Raw genomic sequence first — 11,075 nt, 5'->3', positions numbered from 1 at the left:
AGCATAAATGTATCATGGATTTGTTGCAGGGATGTTGATATAATATATTGTAAAGGTGTGCCTACCCCCGCGACTTCTACAGTGGACTTCTCATCCTCTTTTGAAGATAACTTTGCTGATGCTTCTCTATATAAACGTAGAATTGGAATCCTTCATTACATGTCTTTCACTCAGTCCGACATCTCATTCGCAGTCAACAAGTTATCTCAATTCATGCATTTGCCAACCAATCACTGGTGTGCAACCAAACGTCTTTTGCGTTATCTTCAACACACATCTAATTTTGAGAAGATAACCACAAACTCATTGCATATTCTGATTCTGATTGGATTGGCGAACCCATTGATCAAACCTCTACCACTAGCTTCATAATCTACCTTGGTAACACTTATTTCTTGGTAATCCAAGAAGTAAAGGTCTGTGTCTCGGTCATCAACTGAATCTGTTCTATTTTTTATTTTACTTTTTTTCAGTTTGATTTTCTATTTCCAATATAAGAAATGATTAAACTTGCAAAGGTTAAAAAGAAATCTGATAACTTACAATCATTAAAAAATCCACCTCTACAGAGAGTTAACAAAACCCAGCAAATTGGACCTACCTTCTGAACTCAAAACGCATCAGAGGTCAGCAGTATAATACCTATAAAATCAATGAAGAAAGAGAGGAAACATTAACACTATTTTCATCACAAACAGCAATATTTTCTATTTTCAAAAAAAGAACAGAAAAAAATACAAAGCACAGGTATGGGGTTTGCCGGAGACTGTTGCCGATTAGGAAGTCGTTTTCCTCTTTTGTGCAAGCCACTTACAAAAACCATACTCCAAAGCCTCTTTCATCCATGCATGCCTACAATTATGAATTGCTTGGGATATGGTTAGCCAACTTCTTATACGAGTGCTTTGCTCCGGCCATGAATTTAATTCCTCCTTTACCAACAAAGCAAACATTGCTGCTTTACATAATCCTTCAGGACTGAATTCATCTTCATGAGTTTTGCTCTTAAAATTATAATCTCCTACGAAATCCTGAATAAAAAAAATAATAAATCAATCAAAAGCCAAGGCAACAATCTTAAATTCTAATCCTATGAAGTATTGAACCCCCAAAACATACAACATTCAAGTACCAAAGACGAAAATATAAATATAAATAAAAACATTCAACTAGCCTTACTTTCATAAGCTACTTGAGTTGGACTAAAAAAGACTCCAAATTCGGCTGAGTAGAGCTCGAGCAGCTTGAGCTATCGAATGAGTCAAATTCAACTATTCTAGTGCTTGATGGAGTAGTTCATGAGACTAGTCAAGTTTTTTGTTTATTTTAATATATATTCTATTTTTAGTTAGTGTTAAAAAGTTTTCAATTTGAATTCGAGCTCTTGTACAAATAATCAAGCTTGAATTTAAGCATGGGAAATCAAGCTTATCTTTTATTGTGTATGTAACCAAGCAGGCTCGATAAGTAGAATCTTTATTTTGAATCAAGAACGAGCTTTAAAAATGAAACTCGAGCATAACTTTGAGCCTCAAATTTTGAATCAAGTTTGAGCTCGAACTTCTTACAACTTGAACTCAATTCAGCTTTGATTACACTGTCGTATCACAACCTTAGATTAAACAGTAAGTAAACAGTTACTGAAGTATAAGAAGTCAAACAACAAATAGCATGTCGTATTGGAAAACCTAATATTGACAGACACGGCGCCTAGCGCACATAATAAATTAGGTATGGAAGAAACTTTAATTCAAGCTAATTTCATCCGCATTCCTATTTCCTGAAGTCTTTGATGTATTCTATTATGTTACTCAAATTCAGCTGAGTGTGAGATACGAATATATGCCTAACATAAGTGTTTTAATTTTTTTTTCAAGTTTTTCAACTACCCATACATCACACAAAAACTTCAAAAGAATGAAAAGCTGGAATAACATAGCCATGCACATTTGGGACTTGGTTCTTGTTAAAAAAAATGTTTTGGAAACATTTGAATGTTACTGTCATATTTGTGTTACTTTTTCGAGTATCTTAGTAATCTTTTTGTGTCATGTTAGTACCATGTTGTATATGATATTGCTAGGTCTATAGTTTTCTCTTCCCATCCCCACTCTAAACTCCTCCCTTTCCCTAGTTAGCACTTAGTGTAGTAAAAATAATAAATCACTAAAGGACTAATTTGAGGTAAATATTCCCACCATTGTCATTTACACATTGATAATATTCGACACAACACGAAAATAATAACTAAAACACTACATGACATGGATACACGGACATCTCAAATCTATATGATATGAATAATGAATTATCAAAGAATCATAATTTATACAAATATAAAATACTTTAAATAATAAATCACTGAAGGAACACAACACAGGTTGTCATCGACATATTTAACCTTTCTAAATTGCACATTTAGCTAGTATGCCATTCTACCAATCAGGGAATTGGGATTCCCAGTAATCTTACTCAATAAGGTTGATGAGATAACTAATTCAATGATATGCAGAGATTTATGCTAAAAACTTCAAAGCATAAAGAAATGAATTAAAATTAGAAAAATGTTATAGTTTTCACAATCTTAAAAAGATGTGAAGGAAATGCATAAATAGAACCAAGAAAATAAAATATCTACCAATAAATCTCCTCGGACTCCAGCTTCTTCAATTGCTTCCCTCACTGCAGCCTCTTCGACAGTTTCATCATTCTCCCAACCTCCCTAAAATCAGAGAGCAAAAATTCCATAAGATAATATTTTATAAGTCCTCTTTCTTTGAAGATGTAGAGAACAAGAAATCACAGAAACCAAACACTTAATTTAACTCCATTTAGGTTAACTATCTCCTTTATACATCTATCATGTTTTTCAATGGCAAGGAGACCTATGTTGCTCATACTCTTCACTTTTCTTTTAAGTCCTTTTGCCTAACTGTTGAGCATGGTGCATATCTCAACATGGTATGAGGATATGATTTACCAAATACATGGAATTTTTTTTAAGAGAAAAAGGTTGAACATAACTGTCTTCAGAACTCAAACCCGAGTCAGATTAACATAGACGGTCAGGAAGTAAAGCCACAAAAATTACTACAGTATATGCTGAACAAAACACAACTTTGTACCTTAGGAAACAAAAGACCTGGTCCGCTAGTTGAGTTGATCATCAATACTTCAACCACATTTTCAGAATTTTCATGGTGTGACTCATCTAAACATCTATACCTAAATGGAATACACCTGCCAGAAGAGAAGAACAAATTCTTAGTACATGGAGCTGAGCCTAGTCAAGAACAAGATTTTTGCAAACGTCAAAAAGGACACGAATTGTTCCCATCACATTAAGAATGAAACAATTTAATCTCTATCCAAAAGAGCAAGCAAAGAAGGGGACAAAAAAACACAGATTGAAGACTTAAAACAGCCAAGTCACAACATCATCACCAAAATCTGAGAAAAATAAGACAAACAGTGAGGAGTACCGTTAAGTAGCATCTTCAATAGGTTGTCTTATTAAGACTCAAGGCTGTCCTATCCCTAGGTCAATTTATTTTTCAGGTAATTCCACCAAAACCTACCCATGGGCCCGGTCGGGTTGGACCACAGCTTGGAACCTTTTTTTCTCTCTTGTTCAAGTCCATTTTGGTCTCGTCTAGTCGAAAAGCTCAAATTATCATTCATTATAATATTAAAAAATATAAAATATAAATAAAAGAATTATTATTAAATAATATTTTGGGATGGGCTGAGCTGAACTGAACCAGCCCAAATTACAAATACCTTATCCAAGGGCATAGGCAGATATAGTTCCACCATAAAACTCTGGACCACTTTCACTGTCATAGTCGCATAGATTAAGCTGTTTGATCAACCAATAGCAAAGACGAGCTACGAAAATTTTTCTCTAAGACCATTCATAACTGTTCATAGTTCCTCTCTTTCACTTTTCTTCCCCCATTTTTTTTTTCCTTCATATTGTTGGAGAAACCAATAAAAACTCTTTAAACGATAATATAAATGCTTGCCTACAGACAAAATAACAGTTCCCTTCTTCCTCATGTAGTTTTTGAGAAATCAATGGGACTCTTTAAAACACCATTTTAAAGTTAAAAAAGACTGCCACTCATATACAGATAGAAAATGGAACATAAAAAAACATAAACACCAAAAAAGTAAAATATATCCATTTTCCATGTTCGTGCTGAGAATGTAATAAACCATTTAAACCTCAATGGACCATTCATATAAACAGAAGGCAATAAGTACCTGTTTTCCACCTTAATCCAGAAAATGTGAAAAAGCAATTCAAGGCTTGAAAATTACATAAATGTAAACAGAAACGGATGGGCATCACACACACACAAACACTCATATATATGTATTTATATATAAATCATTTGCTATTTTCATGTAAGTAATTTACTTGACAAGGCATTTCAACTGTAAAATACACTATTCATAATTTCATATACCAACATAATCAATGTATAGATACTATATACAGCCAAAAAGAAACATACCCATTTGCCAACTCCATCCTAGGATGGCTATCTAAACCATTCAGAACTTGAAATAAAACATAATATTTTCCATAAAAAAGAAGCAAAAAAACATTTTTACCTTAAAATGCATCATTCATAAGCACCAGATACAAAGTAAGAAACAAATTATTTTTCTATCTTGATCCTAATAATGTAATAAACCACTCAAACTATAAATACTACATCATTCAAGCAGATAAAAACAACCGTAATTTAATTAATGAAAATTCCGAAAAACCGACATGAACTTATGTTTTCCAAATCTAACTTACATTAAAAATGTATAGAAATAATTAGAATAAAAACATACCCAGCGACAAGCCGATAGCCGTTCTCGTACCTTTGCTGAAGCCGACCTGTACGGGCCACTAAATCCGACATAATATTATGAAAAATCTCAAAAAAAAAGAAGAAGAGGAAAATCCTCAAAAATATCAAATTCTCCAAACTTCAACAAAGGCAATCTTTCTTATTCAGACGCCTCATTGGATTGATGTTTTTTGGATTTACAAAAATGCTCATGCTTGTACCAGGTTCATCCATTGCTGTTAGCACTGGATTTAACAGTGACGATCAGTGCCACGAAACATCAGCCAGTGGCTACGATTTTCTCGTATTTTTTAATTTTAATTTTGATTTTTTTTTCTTTTTTTTGAGGTGTAATTGTGATAATCATGAAAAAGAAACTCTTAGCCTTGGGACAAAGGAGAGACAAGAAGGCCCGAGGTGAAGCGCTAAGAACGGATCAGACGATTGGCGATCAAACTCACGTGAGTGAGATAGTCACAAGTGCACCTCCGGGCTACCCGCCCCGTCCGAAATTCGGAGGATCTGAAAAATATTTTTTAAAATTTAAATTTAATTATAAAAAGATATAAAATACCAATTAAAAAATATTTTTAATGATAAAATGAATTTTTGGACGAGTCGGATCAACATAAAAACAAGTTTGGATTTAAATTTTTACAATTTATAATTACATTTCAATTGGAAAATAAATAAATTTATATAAGATGGACTTGAATAAATTCTAAGTGTAATTAGATTAATAAAAATCTGAAAAGAAAAGTGAGGTTGAGAAAACACCATACTCTAACTAAGTGATTTAGTTTTTAAAAATATTTAAACATTAAACCACTTATGGTATTAGAGAGAGTGCGAAAGTGACACTTGTGGAGCTCCTATTTTTCATTTTAAATTACTTTTAATTTTTATTTAATTTTTACTCTTTTAATTTTTAAATTTATTTTATTTATCAAATCATTTTAAAATGAATAAAAATTAATGTACATAGAAAAGTTAAATAAATCATTATGTCCTAAAATATAGTCATTTATTATGAAAAAAGTAAATAAAGATTATCTACGAGGTGTGTGGTAATTGCTCATTTCATTCCTTAATTATGAGGTTGTGAGTTCAATCCTTACCTATGAGAATAGAGTACATTATATGATTAGCCGTTTATTTCTTTAAAGAACACCGATTTTACATTAAGTATTAAATGTCGTAACCATTTTTTTTTGGAAAAACGGGTATCGACTTGGAGAAAAACGAAAATGGGAGTCGCCACCAATCTTTTTAGGTGTGATTGGATCACCTTGTAAAAGTGGTTGTTTTTAATAAATGGTTTGATTTATTTGAACAACAATTTTGGTCCACGTAAATCAAGAAAATAGGTTCGGGAGTTGGTTACGCACAAGGAAGGATTAGCACCCTTGTAACGCCCAAAAATTGGTACCTAGTTGATTAATTAGTGTCTTAGTGTCGAAAATTGAAAACTTGAAAGACTTTGAAATACGATCCCTCTTTAAAAAATGCTCAAATGTTAAAGACCTTCTCGTCTCAAAATATAAAATGTCACATCCAGTAAGTTAGGACACGACATTTTGAATTTTCGAGAGCGAGCTCGCCTCTTAAAGTTTGCGTATTTTAACTTATTAAAAGGGTATTCGTTTGTTTAGAGTAAACGAGAGAAATTGAAACCCAGTGAGTTAGGGCACGTTTTCTCGAATTCTCAAACACCGAATATTGCCTTTATTTTCGAAGAATCTTATTTCGAGGTAACAAAATGTTATACCCGGTAAGTTAGGGCACAACACCTCGTATCTCTGAGAATAAACATTTTTCAAAACTCGTATCGCGATTTAAAAGAGTATTCCGTTATTTAGGTTAAATGAGAAAAATCGAAACCCAGTAAGTTAGGGCACGATTGTCTCGAATTACCAAATAAGGAATATTACTTTTATGAAAGAAATTTTATTGGGTTGGATAAAACCTAAATTCGTAATGAAACGAGATAATAAAGAATACATAACAGATAAAAATTGATGGCCATAACAAAATAAACATAAACGCGAATGCGAATGATAACGATAAAAACAAAGGTAAAATATGTGTATCAAACGAATAAGAAAAGGAAATAATAAATGAGCTAAAAATATTCGAAATTAAAAGAACTAGTGGTAAATGAATAAACATTATGCAAAACTATTTAAGAAGTGATAGTAATAATAATATTAATGGTAATAATGCAAGGAATAAAATCTTTAAGTTTGAAATGATGTGGAAGATACATAAATGAATAATATGCAATAAATAAGGAATAAAAATGAGATAATTTAAAGAGTAATAGGTAAAGATAATACACGATATAATAGTGATAATAATAACATAGTAATAATAGTATTGATAGTAATAAAAATAATATATTAAATAATAGTAATAAAATAGTGCTAATAGTCATAATAGTGATAATAATAATAGCATGATAAACATAAGAATAATAATGATGTTAATACCTAAACATAAATATAGATATAATACCTAAAATATAGTAGTGATGAAAATATAAATACATAAGAAATATAGACAGATGAATGATAGGAAAATAAACATAGATAGAAAATAATAATAATGATAATACAATAGTAATAGTAATTACAAAATAATGATAATACTAATAATATTAAAGTAAAGTAAATAATAATACTATAAATAAATATATATATATACGTATGTAATAGAAATACACACTATATAATAATAATAATAATAATAATAATAATAATAATAATAATACATATATATATATATGTAAAAAAATAATAGTAGTCGAAATAAAAATAATAGAAGTAACAATAATGATAGTAATAATATAAATAACTATGGAGAGGTATATATAATATAATAATAATATAAATAATAATATATACATGAGAAATAATGATAATAATAATATAAATAACAGTAAAAATAATAAAATGAAAAAAAATAAAACAAAGCTCTCAACTCTCTTTCCTCATTCCGGCCATGGTCCGATCAAGTACCAGTGCGCCGTGTAAATGGATTCATTGTCTTCGCCGTAAATGCCGCCACCGTGCGTGGTGGTGGCGAAATTAAAAAGGTATTATTTTTTATTTTTTATATTTTATATCTAAATATATGTATACTATTTTTGAAAAAAAATGTTTATATGTATAAAAAATGAAAATAAAAAGGAAAAAAAAAACCTTAACGCGTTTGAATCTTTTCTTCTTCAATACTCGCTTTTTTTTATTTCATATTTGCTTGAAAACCTTTTGCTTTTACATTCTTCTCTTTTGTATCAAGAAAACCTTTCAAAAATACAATTGTTTCCCCCCTCCTTACAATGATTTTAGTATGGCCTTTTTATAGCCATTTACAAATTTATTATCTATATATTTAGTATCTTTTTCTTCTTTTTGTATGGCAGGCAAACGGTGGTGGAGAAGTGCTATTTGCACTATCAATGTGGGATTAGGTGATTTAGGGCTTCTTTTTGTTCTCTTTTTTTGTTTTGGGTATTGGGCTAATTGGGCTAGGGTTAGGTATTAGGTTTGGGCTTAGTATTTATTTATTTGGTTTATTGGGTTTGGTTTTATTAGGTCCCGGGCAAAATTTGGGTCTTACAGCTGCCCCTCTTTGCTCATTGCTGTGTTAACAGGAATAGAGCAAAGACTATAAAAAGACCAATTTTGCCTGGGCTCACCGAGTCTTGAGTTCTTGATCCTTGATCTTCTTTAAATGACCTCTTGACGGCTTCAATCTGCTTCACTGCAACTTCGGGGAGATAAGTCTTGCTATTTTAACCCGCTCTACTGCAACTTCTGGGAGATAAGGTTTGTTTTGATCTTCTTCCACTGAAACTTCAAGGAGATCTGCTGTGGCTTTTAGCCGCTCCAACGCCATTTCAAGAAGGAGAAATCCACTGAAACTTCAAAGAGATCTGCCGTGGCTTTTAGCCGCTCCAACGCCATTTCAGGAAGAAGAGGTTCGCTAAAACTTCATGGAGATCTGCTGTGGCTTTTAACCGCTCCAATGCCATTTCAGGGAAAAGAGATCCGCTGAAACTTCAAGGAGATCTGTTGTGGCTTTTAGCCGCTCCAACGCCATTTCAGGGAAAAGAGATCCGCTGAAACTTCAAGAAGATCTGTTGTGGCTTCAAGAAGATAAGACATGTGACTTCAATCTACTCCGCTGAAACTTCGAGGAGATTTTCTATGGCTTCGAATCGCTCCAACGCCATTTCAGAAATATAGAATCTATAATTTTCAGCCTATTACCCTATTGCTTAGGGGTTTAAGGCCCATCACCTTTGATCTATTTCCTTACTACTTAGGGGGTTAAGATCTGTAAATTCCACTTGTTACCCTACTGCTTAGGGGTTTAAGGTCCATCACCTTTGATCTGTTTCCTTACTACTTAGGGGGTTAAGATCTGTAAATTCCACTTGTTACCCTACTGCTTAGGGGTTTAAGGTCCATCACCTTTGATCTGTTTCCCTACTGCTTAGGGGGTTAAGATCTGTAAATTTAACCTGTTACCCTACTGCTTAGGGGCTTAAGGTTCATCGCCTTTGATCTGTTTCCCTACTGCTTAGGGGGTTAAGATCTGTAAATCCAACCTGTTACCCTACTGCTTAGGGGTTTAAGGTTCATCGCTTTCGATTTGTTTCCCTACTGCTTGGGGGGTTAAGATTTGTAAATTTAGCCTGTTACCCTACTACTTAGGGAGTTAAGGCCCGTCGCTTTCAATTTGTTTCCGATCGCTAGGGGTTAAGATCGTAAATTCAACCTATTACCCTACTTGCTTAGGGGTTTAAGGTTCATCGCCTTGATCTGTTTCCCTCTTGCTAGGGGTTAAGATCTGTAAATTTAGCCTGTTACCCTACTACTTAGGGAGTTAAGGCCCGTCGCTTTCGATCTGTTTCCCTACTGCTTAGGGGGTCAAATCTGCTATCTTCAACTTGTTCCTTATAAACACAGGGATGCCATGCTGAAATCTTCAATCTGCTTCACTGTAAGCACAATAATGTCAGATCTGCTATCTTCGATCTGTTCCCTATAAACACAGGGATGACAAATCTGTTATTTTCATCTTGTTCCATATAAACACAGGGATGTCATGCTGAAATCTTCGATTTGCTTCACTGTAAGCATAGGAATGTCAGATTTGTTATCTTCGATCTGTTCCCTATAAGCACAGGGATGCAAAATCTGTTATTTTCAACTTGTTCCCTATAAGCACAAGGATGCCATGCTGAAATCTTTGATCTGCTTCACTGTAAGCACAGGAATGTTAGATCTGCTATCTTCGATATGTTCCCTATAAACACAGGGATGCCAAATCTGTTATTTTCAACTTGTTCCCTATAAGCATAGGGATGCCATGCTGAAATCTTCGATCTGCTTCACTGTAAGTACAGGAATGTCAGATCTGTTACCTTCGATCTATTCCCTATAAGCACAGGGATGCCAAATCTGCTATTTTCAACTTGTTCCCTATAAGCACAGGGATGTCATGCTGAAATCTTCGATCTGCTTCACTGTAAGCACGGGAATGTCAGATCTGCTATCTTTGATCTGTTCCCTATAAACATAGGGATGCCAAATCTGCAATCTTCGATCTGCTCTCCGCCGCTACAGAGACGCCAAATCATCTTGGATTTGCTTCAACGTAAACACGTGAAAGCCAAATCAGCTATGTCTTCGATCTGCTCCCCGCCTGGTACAGAGATGCCAAATCATCTTGGATCTGCTTCAACGTAAACACGTGAAAGCCAAATCAGCTATGTCTTCGATCTGTTCCCCGCCTGATACAGAGATGCCAAATCATCTTGGATCTACTTCAGCGAAGGTCAGATCTGCTATGCTTTAGCCTGTTACCCTACTGCTTAGGGGATTAAGGCATATCAATCTTCATTGTCCCTTGAAGGACTTAACCTGTATAATGTGTATGAGTTCATGCCTAATGATTAAGATGCCATGACTCGATTGAGCCAAATGTTCCTAGGTAGATGTGTATGGATGATGTTTGTGTGAATGCAAAATGTCATTTTTAATGCTTGGTTTGATATTACTCGTCGTTCACCGAGGTTTTATTATTGACGTATTATTCTGTCGTCTTGTTTAGCTGGCATAGAAAACTCGAAGAAACAATCTCATCTGCTCCACAAGCTTGTCCCACTCAAACTTTATGGAGTTTTTTTGCTTATCCAACCCACTGCAACTCAGG

The 11,075-nt window shown here is 33.6% G+C and overlaps 1 protein-coding gene across 4 annotated transcripts; it reads right to left on the bottom strand.

Moving 5' to 3' along the window:
• Positions 1–519: 519 nt before the first annotated feature.
• LOC108459454 (nudix hydrolase 16, mitochondrial) lies at positions 520–5,319 on the bottom strand. 4 transcript variants are annotated; one of them, XM_017758823.2, is made up of 5 exons: positions 4,852–5,319; positions 3,126–3,240; positions 2,639–2,722; positions 739–1,031; positions 520–642 (listed from the first exon to the last, which is right to left on the bottom strand). In XM_017758823.2, the coding sequence occupies exons 1-4, from the start codon at positions 4,920–4,922 to the stop codon at positions 777–779; spliced, it is 525 nt and encodes a 174-aa protein (XP_017614312.1). In that variant the 5' UTR covers positions 4,923–5,319; the 3' UTR covers positions 520–642; positions 739–776. The 4 variants fall into 4 exon arrangements, with proteins under 4 accessions (XP_017614312.1, XP_017614314.1, XP_017614315.1 ...); XM_017758825.2 differs by having other exon boundaries at positions 761–1,031; XM_017758826.2 differs by having other exon boundaries at positions 520–1,031; positions 4,852–5,318.
• Positions 5,320–11,075: the final 5,756 nt, after the last annotated feature.

This window comes from Gossypium arboreum, chromosome 4 (genome assembly GCF_025698485.1).
Source record: "Gossypium arboreum isolate Shixiya-1 chromosome 4, ASM2569848v2, whole genome shotgun sequence".
In the NCBI taxonomy this organism is placed as follows: Eukaryota; Viridiplantae; Streptophyta; class Magnoliopsida; order Malvales; family Malvaceae; genus Gossypium; species Gossypium arboreum.
The sequence above is the reverse complement of the archived record's forward strand: the minus strand, read 5'-3'. Positions and strand labels throughout refer to the sequence as shown.

Excerpts from the sequence above, each read along its gene's own strand:
- LOC108459454 (XM_017758823.2), bottom strand. The coding sequence starts at position 4,922 with ATGTCGGATTTAGTGGCCCGTACAGGTCGGCTTCAGCAAAGGTACGAG. Across the intron at positions 3,241-4,851 it reads GGCTATCGGCTTGTCGCTGG|GTGTATTCCATTTAGGTATA; the intron begins GTATGTTTTTAT and ends CTCTTCTGGCAG. Across the intron at positions 1,032-2,638 it reads GAGTCCGAGGAGATTTATTG|GATTTCGTAGGAGATTATAA; the intron begins GTAGATATTTTA and ends TTTTTTATTCAG.